This window comes from Mesocricetus auratus, unplaced genomic scaffold, assembly GCF_017639785.1.
Source record: "Mesocricetus auratus isolate SY011 unplaced genomic scaffold, BCM_Maur_2.0 Super-Scaffold_100007, whole genome shotgun sequence".
In the NCBI taxonomy this organism is placed as follows: Eukaryota; Metazoa; Chordata; class Mammalia; order Rodentia; family Cricetidae; genus Mesocricetus; species Mesocricetus auratus.
In genome coordinates, this window is record NW_024429191.1 from 37,729,313 (window position 1) to 37,750,772 (window position 21,460).

General features: G+C 42.4%; 1 protein-coding gene and 1 pseudogene across 1 annotated transcript; one reads left to right on the forward strand and one right to left on the reverse strand.

Moving 5' to 3' along the window:
• Positions 1–182: 182 nt before the first annotated feature.
• LOC121141141 lies at positions 183–20,295 on the reverse strand (annotated as a pseudogene).
• Positions 12,619–13,578, forward strand: LOC106020919 (olfactory receptor 2T29). The gene has a single exon (XM_040747990.1). The coding sequence runs from the start codon at positions 12,619–12,621 to the stop codon at positions 13,576–13,578; it is 960 nt and encodes a 319-aa protein (XP_040603924.1).
• Positions 20,296–21,460: the final 1,165 nt, after the last annotated feature.

The following is a 21,460-nucleotide window of genomic DNA, read 5'->3' on the forward strand; positions in this document are numbered from 1 at the left end:
TTGACAGGATACAAATAAGGATTTTGAATGCACAAGAAGTTTGTCAATGAAAATTTTAGAATAGAGAAATAATTCTTCAGAAGGGATGACCATGCAATGAGAGACGGTGGATGAGGAATAATAAAAGCTTGACAGCTAGAGGACAGATGTGCAGGCAAACAAAAACTATTTATTCCAATTACTTACTTTTTCGTTTTTTGAAAGAAGGGTCTCACATTCAACAATTTTTTCAGAGCCTCTGTGACACTCTTATTCCTGAGACTGTAGATTAGTGGGTTCAACAGAGGGGTGAGTATCGTGTAAAACACAGACACCACCATGTCCTTCTCAGGGGTGTGGAAGGAGACAGGGAGCATGTAGGTGTAGACAGCAGCACCATAGAAGAGGATGACCACAGTCATGTGGGAGGAGCAGGTGGCAAGGGCCTTCTTCCTGCCCTCTGCCGAGTTCATCCTGTGAACTGTGAGGAGGATGGATGAATAGGAGCTTGAGATGACTGTCACAGGAATGACAAGCATGAGCACACAGCACAGGTACATGAGGGTCTCATAGAGCCAGGTGTCTGAGCAGGAGAGCTTTGTCACAGCAGGCACCTCACAGAAGAAGTGGTGGATCTCCCTGGATCCACAGAATGGAAAGGTCATGGTGACAGGAGTGAGCATGAAGCCATCCAAGGATCCCAGGAACCAACAGACAGACATCAGGAGGAGACACACCCTATGGTTCATGAGGACAGGATACCGGAGTGGATGGCAGATGGCCACATAGCGGTCATAAGACATGGAAGCCAAAAGGAAAAATTCTGAGCCTACTAGTGTCAGGTATAGGAACATCTGCATCCCACAGGCAGTAGTTGAGATTCTGTGGTTTCCCAGGACCTGGTCCATGAGCATCTTGGGCACAGTGACAGAAATGTACATCATGTCCATGAGGGACAACTGGCTGATGAAAAAGTACATAGGTGTGTGGAGGTGGGAGTCAGAGTGTATCAGAAGGATCAGGAGTGCATTGCCAGACAAGGCCATCAGGAAAACAACAAATATGACTACAGCAAGCAGAGCAGGGTGTTTGGACTGAATGAAGAATCCCACAAGGGTGAAATCTGACTGTCCACTGTAGTTGTTCATCCTGGTGGTGATGTACATGTGTGTCTTTTAGGCAACCAGGAATGGTTTGGGGTTAGTGATGGTGTAATAATATGTGCACAAGCCTAGCATGCTGAAAAAGTTCCCTGGACCTGTGGAATGATAATCTGCATTAAGCAATTTAAAAAAAATGAAGAATTCACACCTATGGTTAGAGCTATTACAAATCAGAGTAGAACTACCATAGTTCATGGTCATGATCTTTCCTGATGACTAACAGTGACTTCTTGAAATCTGCACAGTTATTGACCAGAATGAACAAACAAAAACAATGAAAATAGACACGTTTTAAGAATGTCAATGAGCAAAGTTATTCTTAAGAGCCATTGTATAGTTGCTTGTAATACTAATATATTATGAGATTCACTCTAATTTTTGTATTTGTTGAAGAACGTGGCTTTTTAAAAAATAATATGGTAAGAGATCTTAATTGCAAAGTGCATAGAATTCATCTAAAATTGAATTCGGAGTTCCTTACATATGTTTATTGATAGATAAATGCTCTTTAAATACATATTCATATAAGCATAGTCATATGAAAATATAAATACAACAACACAGAGAACATGCTTGCTCATCTAATGCTGGTTAGACTGAAATGATGGGAAGTCTCACCCTTCTCTGGTCTCTACTTCTCTAAGTTCATCTCCATACAGGGTCCACAATCAGATCTAAGCCTCAGCTTAGAAGTCCTTAAAGGACCATGTTCTGAAAATTGCTGATGGAGCAGAGAACATGGCCAGGTCCATGATGCCTTCATATAAATACCAGACAAACATGAGACCTATGGGAGGAGGCGGACAGAGACACAGACAGACAAATAGACTGAGAGATAGAAACACATATTTCCATTTTAAAAGGTTTGTGTGTGAAAGGAAGTTTGTGTTTGTATCTGTTGTAAACTTGAGCTTTCCAGCGGTCACCTTAAGGTACCTGCTGACCCGGGTTATAATTGTGGACACAGTGAACAAGGACTGGAGAGGCTCTCACAGTCTCTGAGAATCCCTGAACAGCGTTTGCTAGGTGAGTGGAGGAAGAGGCAGGTGAGGGACAGGAGGTGTTCTGGGAAGGCAGTGCACTCTGCTTAGTGGAGAACACGGGTGACAAGGCACCCAGCGAGCAGTGAGATGAGGAAAGCGGTGTCTACACAAGGCAGGGACCAGCAGCTGGCTATCCTTACCCATGCTGTGCTGTTAATTTCATGTGAACAGCTGGGTGCACTGTTAACGCTGGGTAGTTCTAACAGTGAAGGCAGAGAAATGGAAAAGCATCATCCCAAGCCAGAAGCACCCCTGGACCACCCTGTGCTTCTATAGGGCTCACCACATTTCCTTTCTTTTCAGTGGAGAAGCTCAGGGTCTCAGGGCATCTGCCTCACATCACACAATAACCCATGGTATGAGTGCTTAGCCTATGAGTAGGTACCCAGTCAATACCTGCCTGGGTTCTATGAGAAACTCCATTTCCCCAGGAATGTATAGTTTGTGTTTAGATCACCCACAGCCGCCTTCATATGATGAGACATGAATAAGATTAAGAAACTTATTTTGCCATTATTGTAACACTCAAATGTTGCTCACAATTGAAGTTAAAGAAACCACAAAAGAGACAACTTTGGAAAACTAATGGATTGTAATATGAACACTAATAATACATAAGGAAGGGTGGGTGTATTGGCAAATGCCTACTACAATCCTAGCACCTGTGAGACTGGGACAGCCATCAGCAATGAAATCAAGCCAAGTCTGGTGTGTGTGCGTGTGTGTGTGTGTGTGTGTGTGTGTGTGTGTATGTGTGTAACATTTATTGCTTCACTCGTATCCCAGTAAGGAAGTACTAAAAGGAAGTTTTAGGAGAATCTGAGTGTGGTAGTGCTTACCTTTCATCCCAGCACTGGGGAGGCAGAGGCATATAGATCTTATAGATCTCTCATTTAAAGGCGAGCATAGTCTACACAGCAAGTTTCGAACAGACTGGGCTGCACAGAGAAATTCTGTCTCAAACACCAACAAAAAAAAAGAGAGAGAAAAGAAGGCAGATTTTTTCTTCACACAAAACATACACAATAAATGATAAACACACCCCTTGAAGAACAAACAGCCTGTCTAGTGTCCATCCGGTGCTGTGCCTTCTCTCGTGTCCGGTCACCCACCATCACCATCAGATGCAGCTGCAGCCTGCGTCGTATGGGACAAGGGACAGCAGTTCTTTAAGTGTACAAGGAACAGGAGGCAAGGGACATCATCCCTGGCTGGGCCCTGCTCATTCCTGGATATAGGTGTTGTTAATAACTGCCCTGTGGGACTTTAAAGCAGAATGTACCCAGGGCAGCCAGGGGTGGTGATGGAAACCTCTGCTACAGCCTCATTTACCTTCAGTTTTGTTAAAGTGGAAAGTCACAGCCAGTATTAACAACGGCCTGGAACATCACCATCCTATGTTGTAGATTATGTGTTCAACTAGACAAAGATGTGCTACACTTGTTTATGCTGCATTTGTCTAACTACGTAAAGATGCATTGTATTTGCGTTAATTAAATAAAAGCAACCTGGGCTCAGAGAGACAGTGTTAGCAAGCAGTTTACAGGAAGTAGCAGGGAGGAGCTTAGCCTGGGTGTTTTAGTCTGGGTGGTGTGGAAGGAGAGAGGTTCCAGGGACATCAACTAAGAGACGAAGTTAGGCAGTGGCTACTCTAATTCTCTGAGCTCACAGGCTTTTCACCCTAGTCTTTGAATCTCTAGTTTTATTTAGGACAATAGAGATGTAGTTAAAGCTACGTTTAGCAGCATCAATGGAGCCCTTGTCTGGGGGAACAATAATTCCCCAACCCCCACCCTTGCCAAACTACAGCCTTAAAAGCCCAGGTGATAGTGGTATAAAATCCAGCCACTGTGACGAAAGTAAAAGAGCAATTATAATTAATAATTATGTCCAATATGAGTCACTTAGTGTATTTCCAGGCCCATGCATACTATAAAGAATTCTATTCCCTCCTCAGTCCCCAACCCTTGTGTGTGTGTGTGTGTGTTTGTGTGTGTTCATATAAACTTTCAGTAGTTTTTCTGACACTTTATCTTTCATGGCTGTGGAGACCAAACCTTGGGGTTCAACCCCTCTTATGAGGATGTTACAGACTGACCCTGAGGCCCCATCCTCCAAGTGTCATCCTGCCTCTCACCATCCCTTCATCTGTGTTATGCTGTCAGTCAGAAGCCACATTCTAAAGAAGTGCATTCAGTTAAAATGTTTGTTTCATTTTAAATAGTGACCTGAATATTATAGAATGATCTACAAGAACAAATGGCTTAGATGAAAATGTGAATATTTATATGCCATCAGCTGGACAAAAGTCACGCTTTAGAAAGTCACACCTCCACTCAAACTGCAGACATCTGTGAGGTGTAAGCTGTGTAGTAGATGATGGTGTAAAACAGGGAAGAAGATGGATCCAACTCTGCACTCTTGATGCTGCAGACAAATTGTTCTGAACTTTTTCTCAATGCTAAAGGTTTCTGATCGTGTTCCTATGACCTGGTGGTGTTCTTAGTCCATCCTCTGGCCACACAGTGTCCTCTGCTCATTAGGTCACACTCCTGAGCTCAGCCCTCTCACGATCCTAGCACTTTAACCGTATATTTGGTAGTGTCTTGACTCTTTCACACTTGATTTGAGCGCAGGCCCTGTGTGAACTTTGGCAGGGGAGGGGAAAAATGGGTCTCTCCCTGTTGCTGCTGGTCTGAGGCATCTGCATCAACTGCAGGTTACAGAGGCTCTGTGGGACTCCAGACTACATCCAGCACCTAAGGCCGCTGACTCAGCACTGTGAGGACATGGCTGTCTTGGGTGCTGCATGGTGTCAGGGCAGGGCCACCCGTGGATTGAAAGAATTGAGCATCTAATGCACAGAAAGGGACACATGCAGCTGCCAGGGTGACAGCCTTCTACCCCAATGTCTCCTGCCTGTCTGACCGATTGTCACTCCTGTGTGACCAATGTCCTGCATGAACTTCTCCAGCTTGAAATGTGAAGACTTTGTAGAGTCCTGGATACTGATTCATGAGGATCTCTGTTGAGGAAGAGAAATGAAAATACCAGTGTCATGAAACAATCAAAGCCTATGTAATTAACAAGTTATGAGCCCACACCCCAAAGTGATGTGTCATGGAAATGCACAAAATAGTTAGTGGAAATAAGGGAAGCTGATGCACAGTGCAGTCTGCCCACACATGCACAGACCTGACAGTTGTTCCTAGGGATTCAGTGGGAAAGGAGCTGCCACTGTCTGTGCATCTCACCTGCTCCTTCTGCAGAGAATTTGCTAGAAAGTCTTTCTTCTTTATGTTCAGAGTGCTGTAATGATCTTCAGGGATTCAGTGAGGCTCACAAGAGTCACATAGGTGTTTATAGCTTTAGTTATAGCAGCTAGTAAGACCAAAGAATGGCAGCCTCCAATGTTGATTCCTTCAACTGTTCTTCCTATCACTTTTGTCCCTAGTAACTGGCTCCCTCCAAATAAGAATTCAGCTGTATTTGTGCATTTTTCTTCAGACATGCAAATGTTACAAGGAAGTAGCTATGAACACTTTTTTAGTAAAAAGAGGATTTCTATATTATATGACTTATATGTAAATTAAGATGGCTAACTGTTTCCATAACCAAACATTGGAGAGCAAGCTGAAGATACTCAATAGGTCACAGAAGGTCTGCATGCCATATGTACAGTGTGTAAAGATGAGCAGTAAAGATCATTAAGTGATGTTAATCAAAATTTTAAGGTCAAAGTTCAATAAAACACATATTTCAATCATTAGAGTCATCGAAAGTTATTGATCTGTACTTGGAAATGTCTAAAATGGCTACTTAGTGGACAAAAAAGTGTTTACTCTCCCTAAATATTATACAAATTTTAAAATACCAGACCAGATTAGTGCAACAGACTTCTGGGTGTTGTCAATCCACTTGGAACCTTCTCCCATGTAGTCAGAGGGATTAAAGGGGCAGTACTTTTTATCCTAGTCCTTCAAGGACACTAGGTCCCATGGGGCTGTAGAATATCTGTCAAAATGTCTCACAGTTCTAGTGAGTCACCTGTCCTCTTGATCAAGAGACCACAGGAGCTCCACAGAAGTGTAAATGATCTAGGAGGACCAGATCTTAAGCCTTGACAGAAAAAAGGGTTGTTTTGTTTATCAGTATGCTCTTAAAACACTTAACAGGAGTTGTAACCATGCATTGGTCATAAAACAGGGGAGCCAGAAGGTAAAGTGTCACATAGAGGAACAAATGACTGACGAGAAAGTACACAGTGTGTGGATGCCGGTGTCTGGGTGTACAGAAGTATCAGGAGGGCATTCCCAGATAAGTCCATCAGGAAAATCATAAACATGACCACAGGAAGCAGATCAGGGCTTTTAGATCAGCTGAAAATCCCACCAGGGTGAAATCTGACTGTCCAGTGTAGTTGCTTATCTAGGTGGTGATGACCATGGGTGTCTCCTAGGCAAACAAGAATGCTTGGGATTAGTGTCATATGACCTTATGACTGAATGCTCAGTGATGTGTGCCCTAACCTGACTGTGATAACAGAGGAAGTTCCATGGAGATCTGAGGTTTATAATTTCCTTGTGTGTAAGAAAATTTCAAAACAGAATTCATATCAACATTTAGAACCATGATAACTCTTAGTGAAATTGCCACATTTCAGGGTGCTAAAATATCCAGGTCACTTACAGTGTCCTTTATCCAGAGGACCACAGTCTGCAGGATCACTGTCCTAAACTATCACAAACCAGCACTCCCAAAGGAAAATCAAACTTATTTTGAGGATTTATTTCAACCTGAGCTGTGAACCATGTCTGAACCTCTATGGGATAAAGATACAACTTGAACTCAGAAATATAATCCATATGACAGTTACCCAGAAAGTGAATTGAAAGTAATGTGGCAAAATTCATCTGAGACAGGTGAAACCCCTGTACCCTGAGGACTATGTGACACTGAGAGGTTCTGTTCTTTGAGGAGCAGCCTTATCTCACAAGTCAGTCCCAGTGATCAGGAAGACCATGGGGCTAGGACTCCACTTACTGGTCAGGTCCAGCCATGGGTCCAGCCATCCCTCAGTCATTCAGGTCTCTGTGCACTCTAATAAAAGGAGGAGAAGAATCTCAGTTTGTATGTGACCAAAATTAGTGAAATAATGGGTAGTCTCATAATACTGACAGATTCAAACAGACCACTGCACACACATTAGATAGTTCATGAGCAAGAAATTTTCTCAAGAACTGCCATGTGGATATGCATTATTGTCACTGGATTGTGAAATATGTACTGTGGCTCTCAGTGTGAGCATCTCTTCACACATTTATGATTTTTGTTTTCAACAAATGTCACCTGGCTTCTCTCATCTGTTAATCTTAGTGTTGAATCTATCCATTTGTATGTTTAATATGGAAATTTGCAGAATACAGGAAACTGGGGAGTGCTGATTGGTGCGAAGGGAAAGATCTTAGGAAAAGATGAGAGTAAAATACAGCGGCACAAAGGACAGAAGAACGATGGGAAAGGAATTTGAAGTAGGGGAAAAGGATGAAAGTGAGAACATAGGAGCAAAAGACTAAAGATGTTTGAAAAGACCATATGAAAAGGCTTGCTATTCTTCTTTATGTATTCATAGAGATGTACATGCTCTTCACAAGAGATATGGCTCCCAGATGCCATGGACTGCCCAACAACCCAATGCCAGGTGTGGTATATCTATTATTGACTTCTTTCTCGTGAATGTCATGGAAACCCTCAAAACTACACAGGCTGGTGCCATTGCTCTTGGTCACCCCTGAGACCTTGATGGTAAGACCTTATTGCAGAAGATACCACAAACATAGAAAAATCAAGTTAGTGATGACCAGGAAGTCTTCTCCCTAACGGCTAGCTTTCACAGTGTCACGAGGTGGTTTACAGACAGACAAGTGCTGACTTTTCTGTCCCCAAAGCCTATGTGACACCTCATAGTACAAGGGAAGCCAGTTAGCAGGGAGGAAAGGTGAGTACAGCTTTGTTTCTCCATACGAATGACAGGAATGTGCGGACTCATAAGACCTTGATTTTGATCAGGTAACTGTAATATAAATATTTGCATTTTTACTGAAGTCATCTGTAATTGTAGATTGTTCTGTAATTTTCATGTCACTAGTTATAACGAAACAAGCAATTACATTCAGTGCATCTCTGAAGAACATGGCTTGTGACTGACCACATAGCACAGGGATGCTGCAATAGTGAGAGGACAAGATGGCAGAGAGCGATGGGACCTCTGGGTCAGTCTGTTGGGCACTAGTAAGGGGCAGCGTCTGTGCCTACGTAGCTGAACTCCAAATTGAGAGTCCACACCTCTGAAAACTACTGGAAGTTTATTTTTGGTTGTGAGCCTAACCAGCTGAGCCATCTTTCCAGCCCATCTACTGGAAGTTTATATTAACACACACACACACACACACACACACACACACACACACACACACACACACACACGAGAGAGAGGGGGGCAGACACACAGACAGGCAGGCAGGCAGGCAGGTAGAGAGGCAGAGAAACACAGAGAAACCAAACCAACACTGACAAATGCTTAACTCTTTGACCATGCACTACCCGACTTATCTATCTCATGCTTGAGTTTTATCTACAGTGTTAAAACTTCAAATCATTGTTAATTCTGGGTACAATTACACATTTACTAATCTGGGAGATTAAAAAGAGCATAAGGAGAACAACACAGCTGTGTAATGGAGATGTCTTTCAGCTTTTTGTTTTTAGCTCTATTAACTACATCTTCAAAGTCTCCAAGGAACATTATTGACAAAACCCGCCAAAACAGCCCTTAATGAGCAGAGTCCAGCCAGGGAAGACATCACTCCCTCCTATTCCTTGTGCTCTTAAGCAGTCACTGCCCCATGGCCCACGTTTCCAAGGCTGCCAGCAGCAACTGGGGTGAGTTAGAGCTGAGGAGAGATTGCACAGCACCCACTACTTCTGACTTAATATCTTCTCTCTGAAACTTCTACTAGTTCCTGATTGTATACTTCTGAGTTTCCTTTTTGTATTTTCTGCAGAAAAGAACATAAGCTTTCTTCCAAAATGTATTTACTTAATACAACAGATTTAGCATGTTTAATCCCAGCTACTTAGAAGATCATGTATGCTGCCTTCTCAACTAATCTTATGGTGTTCTCTAGCAGTCATGGAATTGCAAGCTTACAGAGTGTCACAATGACACCAAGAATTACATGCTCATCCCATGTTTTCAACGATGAGAGCAGCAGGGCATTGTCTAGACTGAACTGCAGACACCAGAGGGAAATGGGGTTTCCAAGGGAACTGAGGAAGGGGCATCCTCACTGTCCCCCAGCATAGTGACATGTGCATCCTCTGTCAGTTGGCTGTTTCATCTTAGGTTCACACCCTGAAATCTGAGTTTTCCTCTGAAGGTGAAGGAAATGAGGTGAGTAACTGGGTCAACCGGGGAGATGTGCTGTGGGCCGGCTTCAGAACAGACTCTGGTCCTGTAGGTGACCCAGTGTGAAGCTGACCTGGCGGGCCACACGAGATGCAAACTGGAGAGCTGGAACAGGACTGACCAGGCTGCAATGCCCCTGTGTACTTCAGACACTCCCATTCTAGATCTCTTGGTGTCCTGAGTGATGCCAGAAACTCCCATTTGACCAGCACAGAAGCCAGGTTTCTTATGTCCTCTGTCCACCCTAGTGTTTAGATTTCTATATGTGGTGACCACTGCCCTAACCTGAGATCTGCCATGACCACAGATATTAACCAATCAGTTGCTGTCTCTGCACTGTTTTGAAACATTTAAGTTAGTGTCTGACTGCCAAAGAAACTTTGGTAGAAAGGAAATTTGTCTGTGTGTCTGTCACTTCTATTCATCATCTCTCTATGTCTCTCCATAATCTTCTACCATGTGCCTCCAATTTGCACAACATTCTAAGGGAGGCATCGGGACCCTGCAGTTCTCCCAACTTCCTGGGCATCACAGACAGCACAGGTTTTCCCAGTCCAGCAGCAGGAGTAGCTCAGGGAACTCTCACAAAAGTGTGAACACTTTGGAGCTTGCAGCTCTTTCTGAACTCCCCCTGCCCTGTAACCACAGCTAAACTCTTCTCAGGAAGAGGAGATATTTGTGCGGTGATGGTGAAGCTACCATAACTCAACATTTCCCAATTCAGACATCAGCAGGTTGAAAAGGGCAAGGAGGGAAAGTTCAGGTGTTAAGAGCACAGTTGCTCTTGCTGACATCCAGGTTCAGCTTTCAACACCCACAGGGTAGCTCACAACTATCTGTAGCTAGTTCTTGGGAATCTGATATCCTCTTCTTGGGAGATTGGAACGTGCGCACACACAAACACACACACACACACTCATACATGCAGTCAAAACTCACACACATACTAAAATAAATATAAATATTTTATGTTGAAAATTTGAATGTGTTTAAGTAGAAGACATGACTTAAGCTTTAGCTGGTTTCAAAAAGGCTAGGTATATTTTGTGCCTTTTGTTTTTACTTAATTTACAGCCATTTAAACACTTGACTTTATCATACTTACATCTTGTCCTGCACAGACTGGCAGGAGCCTATTAAGCACCAGCAACTTCAAAGTCTCCTTGACTTGTATTCAGAGTCCAATGCAGAGTCAGGCTGTGAGCATGGAGCATAGGGAGCAGGGCGCCCGTGCCAGGAGCATCTCAGTGTTGCTCAGCTTTCTCTCTTCTTCCTGGACCCCATGAGATAAGGACAGTGACAGCCACAAAGCAGATGGTGCTGCAAGCACAGCCTGGCGTGGTCTGTGAGCACAGTCACCTCAGGGTCCTATGGAGTTAGAGCCTATGGTGGGAGTTGTGAGGAGGTGAACTTGGAGAAGCTGAGATCTTACACAGGTGAATTCTTCTGCTAACTGCTAATCAGGGTTAAATGTGCAAATATATTTATTTTCCAATTCCTAAGTTCATGCGAATGCTTATCTAAATATACATGTAAATTTTTTACATCTATACAAAAAAGCACACTTTTAAACATCCAGAAAATTTCAAATCCGAATTCATTTTAAGTAGGCATAATCATTATTTATTTGAAGTTTTTTTCCTAGTCATTTTGAAATCCAAATTCTTAAATGTGTACACAATATTCAAACTGGAGAACAAAATAATATAGCACATGCTACAATAATATTACCCGTCTCTAATACAGCTCTCCATGATAGTGAGATCTTAGTAGTATAGTTGTGTGTGTGCTCAGCTATTTTTATTTTGTGATATTGAAAGAACTTTCATGGTTTTGTTTTATTTAATATTGGTCAAATCAGAAATCAGAGTTATCAACATCACCACCATTATCATCATCACCACCACCATCATCATCAGTACCATTATTTTAGGTAGCAGATGGAAGACTAGTGGGGTGAGTGGCAGCTGGGCTCATGGCAGTATTTGGCCAATGAGTGGGCTCCTTGCCACATGCCTCTTAGGGATTGAGCATTGGTCCTGCTGTGTGAAGGTGAAGCTTTTTTTTTAAACATGTTGAACATTATTTTATTTTTATTTTTTAATTTTATTTTACATTTGTTTTTTTTAATTTAAATTAGAAGAAAGTTCGCTTCACATGTCAATCCCAGCTCCTTCTGCCTCTCCCTTCCTCCCCTGCCCCCCCTCAGCCCTTGCCACATCCTCTTTCTTTCCCCATGGAGGTTGAGGCCCCTGCATGGGGGATCTCCAAAGTCTGTCATATCACCTGTATCCTTGGCAGGGTCTAAGCCCTCCCCCACGTGTCTAGGCTGAGAGAGCATCTCTCCATGTGGAATGGGCTCGCCAAGTCCATTTGTATGCCAGGGATAAATACGGATCTACTGCCTGAGGCCCCATAGATTGCTGAGGCCTCCTCACTTCTTCAAGCAGCACAGAAATCCCCAGAGAGTCCTATCCTGGGGACTGAGGAGGTTGTCCTGGTTGAAATTTCCCCCTTTGTAATTATAATTTTTAAGTGTTTTTTATATGAAATTCACCTCAGTTTTTAAGATTCCAAATGCATCCTTAATTAATGGAGGTCCAGGTTTATTTTAAAACCAAAATTTCAAAATAATTTTTTTGTCACTGAATCACTATTTGTGTTAGCATGGGGCAGCACTCCTCAATTTGTAGTACTTGACAGAAGACACAGTCTGTCCTTAGGAAAATTCATGACCTTAAACTATGAAAAATTTGTCTTGTAACACCAATGCTTCTAACCAAGATGTGACTTCTAATTTTTGAAAAAGTTGATTGAACTATGTATAATATGCAATCCTCAGATCTCCAGCCTAGGGAACTTCTTCTGGTACTTAGTCATGTTAGGGAACCATCACTGAGTATTCATTCCTAGGGTCACATGATGACTCTAACCTCAAGCATTCTTGGTTGCCTAGGAGGCACTCATGGACATCACCACCTGGATGAACAACTACACTGGACAGTCAGATTTCACACTGGTGGGATTCTTCACTCAGTCCAAACACCCCGCTCTGCTTGCTGTGGTCATATTTATGGTTTTCGTGATGGCATTGACTGGCAATGCCCTCCTGATCCTCCTGATACTCTCTGACACCTGCCTCCACACACCCATGTACTTTTTCATCAGCCAGTTGTCCCTCATGGACATGATGTACATTTCCATCACTGTGCCTAAGATACTCATGGACCAGGTCCTGGGAAACCACAAGATCTCAGCTGCTGCCTGTGGGATGCAGATGTTCCTATACCTGACACTCGGAGGTTCAGAATTTTTCCTTTTGGCTGCCATGTCTTATGACCGCTATGTGGCCATCTGCCATCCACTCCGGTATCCTGTCCTCATGAACCATAAGGTGTGTCTCCTCCTGATGTCTGTCTGTTGGTTCTTGGGATCCTTGGATGGGTTCATGCTTACTCCTGTCACCATGACCTTCCCATTTTGTGGATCCAGGGAGATTCATCACTTCTTCTGTGAGGTGCCTGCTGTGACAAAGCTCTCCTGCTCAGACACCTGGCTCTATGAGACCCTCATGTACCTGTGCTGTGTGCTTATGATTCTCATCCCTGTGACAGTCATCTCAAGCTCCTATTCATCCATCCTCCTCACAGTTCACAGGATGAACTCGGCAGAGGGCAGGAAGAAGGCCCTTGCCACCTGCTCCTCCCACATGACTGTGGTCATCCTCTTCTATGGTGCTGCTGTCTACACCTACATGTTCCCCGTCTCCTTCCACACCCCAGAGAAGGACATGGTGGTGTCTGTGTTTTACACGATACTCACTCCTTTGCTGAACCCACTAATCTACAGTTTCCGAAATAAGAATGTCACAGAGGCTCTGAAGAAGTTGTTGGGTGTCAGAACTCTTTTTCAAGAAACAGTATAATAGTTCATTTGGAATTAATGGTTTCTTTTCTTTTCCTCTACATATCTGTTATCCCAGATTCATGTTTATCCATTTATATGATGCTCATATGTCTGACAGAATAACACATCCTCTCATCATTGTCTTTTATTGTGCAGGAATAAGGACTTTATGCCTCTGGTTTGCTGAGATAGTTTATCAGAATTTGATGTTGACTCCGTGAAATTGGTGTGATGTGTACATTGACACAACTGTTTGGGTTTCCTTCCTTCCTTTTCTATGTGTATTGAACAAGCTGGCATTTCTGGGATGTGTCCCATTTGTCATAGTGGACAATGTTTTAATGCGATATAAATATAATTTTCCAGTATTTCGGTACAAGTTGGCATAAATATTTACCTTAGATATAGCTCCATGGTTTTTGCTATGTACTATCTTGCTGTATCTATCAGAATAGTATCAATCTTTTATGAGGGTCTGGTGTATTCCCCTTTCTTAACATTGGGAACAGTTGGAGAATTGTTATTATTCTTGTAGCACTTGCTAGAATTCAGTAATTACATCATAATCCTGTGCTTGAAAATGAAGATTTTATTTTATTTAAATCAGATATTCTTAGCTTAGCACTGCTTTATTTTATTTTGTTTTTTTTAAGTTTCCACTGACTTTAAAACATGGAATCCTAAAGAAACTGGTGTCTGGAGTTAAAGGTAAGAAAACCTCAGGGCTGAGATCACACAGCCACATAAGTAACGAAAACAAAAGGAAAAGAAATCCTGGTCCACAACACAGAGCACAGGTACAGCATCACTCCCCCAAATTTTATTTTTAAGGGTATATGTGTTTGTCTGTGTGTGTGTGTGCGCGCGCGCATTTGTTTTGTGTATATGTATGTGTAGTTATTCCTGTGTGTGCTTTTGTTTGTATGTATACATATGTATGTTTGTTGTGTCTTTGTGTTTGTGTATATGAGTATGTCTCTCTGTGTGTGGTGTGTGTTTTATGCTTGAGTGTGTGTATGTATGTTTGTGTTTCTGTGTGAATGTGTGTGTGTCTGAATGTTTGCTATGTGGATATATGTGTGCGTGTGTGTGTGGTGGTGTAACTGTGTGCGTGTGAATGTGCACGTGAGTGAAGTGTCAACAGAGGCCAGAAGATGTCATCAGAGCTTCTGGCTCTTGATCTACAGGTGTTTGTGAGCCACCAACAGGAGTGCTGGGAGCTGAATCAATTGTTGCGATGGGTTTAATCCAGGCATTTATTGGGCTTTATCTCTTACCCATTCATTGGCCCCAGTGTTCCAACTGAATAATGCCATGTACTTCACCCATGGAAATATCATGAGCAAGAGCACCTCCTTGCACCAGCTCCTGCTTCCTAATTGTCTTGCACATTCCTCCTGTTTTCTCTCCTTATTCTGTACTTTTGTGGTCAAATGATTTTTCACTACTAATATTATTTATATCCTTTCTTTTGGCTTTCAGTTCGTGTACAAGTTTTTACTTTGTGGTTATCATGATACTAAGAAATAATCTTACAGCAAAACAATTTATTTTTTCTCTAAAGACATACCATTTTTTTCCACACAAACATTTTGAATTTTGATATTACAATTTCCATCTTTTGACCTTTATTATGTCTTTATAATTTTTGTAATTGTGACCTTTAAAAAAGTTATTTATTGGAAAGGAGCACTGAATTATGGCCACAGCCTTCTTATTTCATTCTTTGCTATCAGAAGTAAAGATATCTCAACCCTTTAGTGACAAGTAGTGGGAATTAGTACATTACTGGATGTATATAATGACTGAGATGGAATCCAGAAGAAACAGAAACCTGACCCTAAAAGAAAAAATAATGAGGTTAAATGAGTCATCAACATCCTCCTGTCAAAGGGGAACAGGAGGAGGCAGCATCACTAGGTGAATAGGTATTTAGTAGGTAGATATATTTTAAAGTGTGAACCCCGAGCCATAAAACTGTGTCATTGCTACTTCATAACAGTAAATCTTTGTGTTTTCTGATGGACTGTGTGGACCCCTATAAAAGGGTCCATGAATCTCAAAAGCGGTCATGAACCACAGGTTGAGAACCTTTGGTTTACAGTTTACATAAGAATGTTTCAGTTTGCAATCTAGGGCTGGAACCTGATATGGGAAACTGGGATCCTCTTGAGTTGTTGTCACAGAAAACCTGTGATAAACACCTGGCTCCACTGTGGTGTGCTCACAGAAAGGGAGCTGAAGTGCAGACATAGGGGTTCAGCAAGGCTTTGCAGGAGAGACACAGTTCTCAGAGGGTAGAAGGATGACCATGGGAGCACGAAAGGGAGGATGGGAATGTGGGCTGAAATGCCCTCAAGGCCCACTAAGGAAGAGTCAGTGAGCCTTCTCTTGGGACATGGTTGAAAATCACAATGATTTTGAGCTGGTCCATGAAATCAACAATGAACTCTGAAGCATGGATTTGCTTCCTAAGAACGAGATGTAGGGCAAGAGAGCTGAAGCAGTTTGGGCAGGGTCCCACTTGGCCGGACCTTTCACAAGGTAGTGGACTGTGACTGTGGAGGAAGTGGTTTTTCCAATGCTGCTTATTTCAGCAATCATCCACACTTCTGCTCCCCATTGGCCACTTCTCTCGTCAGTCATCCCTACACTTATCCCTTTATAGCTGCACATGTAGGTCATCATTGGTTACCATGCTTCAGCACAGCTTGCTCTTCCTTCCTTCAGATGCAGAAGATCTGTGTTGTACAGTATTAGTTGAAGATGTGTTACATTCTGATATGCTGAGGAATGTATGTTTAATGATGCAAAAGCATGTTGCATTTGATTAACTCTGTGAAGGTGTGTTACTATGTCTGTCTAAAACACCTAATTGATCTAATAAAGAGCTGAATGGCCAATAGCTAGGCATGAGAAGGATAATTGGGCCAGTCAGGCAGAGAGACTAAATAGAAAGAAATTAACAAGGAGAGCAAGTAGGGAGAAAAGGAGAAGGAGAAGATGATGCTAGGGGCCAGACACCCAGCTACAAATCATACACATAGTAAGAAGACAAGAAGGATATATAGAAAGAGAAAGACATTGGATTATTTGGTATTTGGGTCTAGTTTCTTGAGTTCTTTATATATTTTGAAGATCAATCCTCTGTCCTATGTGGGATTGGTGAAGATCGTTTCCCATTCTGTAGGCTGTCATTTTGTCTTACTGACTATGTCCTTTGTCTTACATAAACTTCTTAGTTCTAGGAGGTCCTATTTATTAATGGCTGCTTTCGGTGTCTGTGTTATATTTAGGAAGTCGTCTCCTATACCCATGCATTATTAGGCTACTTCCCATTCTCTCTTCTATGAGGTTCATTGTGATTGGATTTATGTAGAGACATTTGGACTTGAGTTTTCTGCATGGGGATAGATATGGGTCTATTTGCATTCTTCTACACGTCGACATTCAGGTATACCAGCAACATTTGTTTCTATTGTGCAATTTTGTCTTCTTCGTCAAAAATCAGGTGTTCATAGGTATGTGGATTAATATCAAGGTCTTTAGTTCCACTGATCCACGTGTCTGTTTTATAACAATACCAAGCTCTTTTTTATTAATATAGCTCTATAGGAAAGCTTGAAGTTATTGATTGCAGTACATCCAGAAGTTACTTTATTATACTGGATTCTTTTGACTCTCCTGGGTTTTTGTTTTCCATGTGAAGTTGTGCATTGTTTTTTCAAGAACACTGAAGAATTGTGTTGCAATTTTTATGGGGATTGCATTTGAATCTGTAGATTGCTTTTAGTAAGATTACTATTTTTACTATGTTGATCCTATAGAGAATTCTCAACAGAGGAAGCTTAACTGACTGAAAGACACAAGGAATTTCTCAGCATCCTTAGTTATCAGGGAACTATAAATCAAAACAACTCCAAGATACCATCTGTCATCTGTCAGAATGACCAAGATCAAAAACACCAAGGAGAGCTTTTGCTGGAAACCATTTGGAGTAAAGGGAACACTCCACCATTGCGGTGGGAGTGCAAAGTTGTACAGTCACCTTGGAAGTCAATATAACTTCCCCATTGCCTTTTGGGAAAGAGGTTGCAACAGCAGGGGTTGAGAACTGGTCCCCAGCTGGAATAGCAGAGCAGCTGGTGATGGGACCTGCATTCCTCATTTTGTGTTGTAATCATTGTGCAGGGATCTTGGTGTCAATAAAAGAAGACACAATCCCCAGACTTCTTTCTTTATTAACCCATGTTGCAAAGTGACCTGTCATGGAATGCAACAAAATAGTTAATGGAAATAAGGGAAGCTGACGCACAGTGCAGTCTGCCCACACGTGCACAGAACTGACTGTTGTTCCTAGGGATGCAGTGGGAAAGGAGCTGCCACTGTCTGTGCATCTCACCTGCTCCTTCTGCAGAGAATTTGCTAGAAAGTCTTTCTTCTTTATGTTCACAGTGTGGTCAGGATTTTCAGGGACCAGTGAGGTTACAAGTATCATCACATAGCTGCTTATAGCTTTAATTATAGTAGTTAGTAAGAACAAAGAATGGCAGCCTCCTATTCTGATTCCTTCAAGTGTTCTTCCTATCACTGTTGTCTCCCTCCAAATAAGAATTCAGCCGTATTCGTGCATTTTTATTTATAGAAACAAATGTTACAAGGATGTAGCTATAAGACATTTTTAGTAAAAGGAGAATTTCTAAATGGTAAAACTCACCTCACAATTAAGATGGTTAAATGAAATTTGCAGGGAAATGGATAGCACTGGAAGAAACCATCCTGAGTGAGGTAACCCAGTCGCAAAAAGACAAACATGGTATGTACTCACTTATATATGGATTTTAGACTTGGATCAGGATAGTGCCAGTCTGCACTTCCACAGATAGAGAGTCTGGGAAACAGGAAAGAACCTAAAAGATATGCATATATGCATAGTACCCAAGAGAAGAAGATGGAGACAAGATCCTCTGAATGGATGGGGAACACGGCGAGGGGAGGGGGGAGTGGGACCTGGGAAGAATAGAGGGGGTAAAGAGGAAGGGAGTTGGTCATGGGGGAACAGGAAGTTGAGGGGGTGGGGGTAGAATAGGGGAAATGGGAATCATAGGATCGAAGACAGATCAGGCACCAGAGTGACCTCGAGTGATCTAAAGGTATAACATCAATTGGCAAGCTAAGCAATAGTGGAGGGACCACCTCGAATGCCCATTCCTGATAATGAACTTGATGTCTATAACCATCCGGGAGCCTTCATCCTGTGACTGATGGAAGCAGAGGCAAACACACAACTAATCACTGAACTGAACCCAAGGAACCCAGTGACAGAGAGGAGTGATGAGCAAATTGGCAAAGAATGGGCTGGCAAAACCAGCAGAGACAGCTGATCTGAACAGGGGAGTGCCCTTGAACCCCAGACCAACAGTGGGGAGGCCAGCATGGGACTGATCTGGACCCCCCAAATGTGAGTGTCAGCGAGAAGGCCTGGGCAACCTATGGGGCCCTGAGCTGTGGATCAGTGTCTATCCCTGGTATACAAACTGTCTTCATGTGCCTATAGCACAAAGAGAGATGCTCTCTCAGCCTGGACTCTTAGGGGAGTGCCTTGACCCTACCAAGAGTAAAATGACAGACTCTAGATATCCCCTATGTGGAAGGATTTGGCAATAGGGTGGGAGGGAGGGGGGGAAGGGGAGTGCGGGAAGAGGGGAGGGAGAGGGAACTGGGATTGACATGTAAAACAAGTTATTTAAAATTAAAATAAAAAATGAAAAAAAAAGATGGTTAAATGTTTCCATAATCAAATGATAAATACAAAGCTGAAAATCCTGACCACATCACGGAAGGTCTGAGTACCTTATGTAAATTATATAAAGATGAGCCGCAAAGATCATTAAGTGATGTTAATTTTAAGGTCAAAGTTCAGCCAAACACTTATTTAAATTATTAGACTCATCTAAAGTTATTCATCTGCTCTTGGAAACATCTACAAGGGCTACTTAGAGGACAAAAAGTGTTTCCTCTCCCCAAATATTATAGAAAATTTAAAAGTAACAGTCTGGACTGCTGCAACAGAGGGATTAAAGGGGCAGTACTTTTTACCTGGTCCTTCAAGGTCACTAGGTCTCATGGGGCTGTAGCACATCTATCAAAAGGTCTCACAATTCTAGTGAGTCACCTGTCCTCTTGATCAAGAGGCCATGTAGGCTCCATGGAGTGGATACTAGTCCGTGTACATCCACAATGAACAGAGTCAATACTGAGCTCCCAGTACTTCCAAAGGAGGCCGTGGTCAGAAAGGACCTCACCCATCCTCAAATCTTGGCAGAATTGGGTAAAGGCCCTGGGGGCTCTTCCCTAGTCTAAATGACCTCAGAGGAACAGACCCTTAAGTGGTCTTGATAGAAAACAAGTTTGCTTTGTCTCTCAGTATGCTCTTAAAACACTTAACAGGATCTGTAACCATGCATTGGTCATAAGACAGGGGAGCCATAATGGAAAGATCTGAAGTGCTAGTGTCACAGAGAGAAACAAATGGTTGATTACAAAGCACATGGGTGTGTGGAGGTTGGTGTCAGGGTGTCTGCAAAGGATCAGGAGGGCATTACCAGACAAGTCCATCAGGAAACCACAAACATGGCCACAGCAAGCAGAGCAGGGTGTTTGGATTGATGAATAATCCCACCAGGGTGACATCTGACTTTCCACTGTAGTTGCTTATCCAGATGGTGATGTTCATGGGTGTCTTCTAGGCAAACAAGAATGCTTATGCTTTGGGGTTAGTGTCATGAGTTCCTAGAATGCTCAATGATGTGTGTTCCCTAACCTGACTCTGCTAACAGAGGAAGGTCCCTGTGCCTGGAGAGCTGAGGTTTATAATTTCCTTGTGTGTAAGAAAATTTCAAAACAGAATTCATATGTGCAGTTAAAACCATCATAGTTCCTAGGGAAATTGCCACATTTCAGGGTCATGAAGTATCCAGGTCACTTACAGTGTCCTTTATCCAGAAGGACCAGTCTGTAGGATCACTGTCCTAGACTATCACAAACCAGTGCTCCCAAAGGGAAATCAAACTTATTTTGTGGATTCATTTCAACCTGAGCTGTGAATCAAGTCTGATCCCCTATGGGCTAAAGATACAACTTGGTCTTTTAAACACCTCAGAGATAGAATCCATATGACAATTACCCAGAAAGTGAATTGAAAATAATGTGGCAAAATTAATCTGAGACACATGAAACCCCTTTACCTGAGGATCATGTGACACTGAGAGTTTTCGTGGAGGAGCAGCATCTCACAAATCAGACCCAGTGATCAGGAAGACAATGAGCAGAGGACCCCACTCACTGGCCAGACCCAGCCATGGGTCCAGCCTTCCCTCAGGCATCTAGACCTCTGTGCACTCTATTAAAATGAGGAGAAGAATCTCTGTTTATATGTGGTCAAAATTAAGTGAAATAATGGGTCTTAGAATATAGACAGATTCACACAGATGATTGTACACAACTTAGAGGGTTCATGAGCAAGAACTTTTCTCACGAACTGCTATATGGATAAATATTTTTTGTCACTGGATTGTGAAATATGTAACTGGTTCTCAGTGTGAGAATCTCTAAACACATATAAGATTTTTGTTTTCAACAAATGTTGCCTGGTCTCTCCCATCTGTGAATCTTAGTGTTGAATCTTTTGATTTGTGTGTTTAATTTGCAAATCTGCAGAATACAGGAGACTGGGAAGTGCTGATTGGTGGGAAGGGAGAGAAAGATCTTAGGGATAGGGGAGAGTAGAATACAGTGGCACAAAGGCCAGAGGAATGACGGGGAAGGAATGTGAAGTGGGGAAAGGAATGAAAGTGAGGACAGGAAAGGGAACATCGAACTCTAAGGATGTTTGAAAAGGC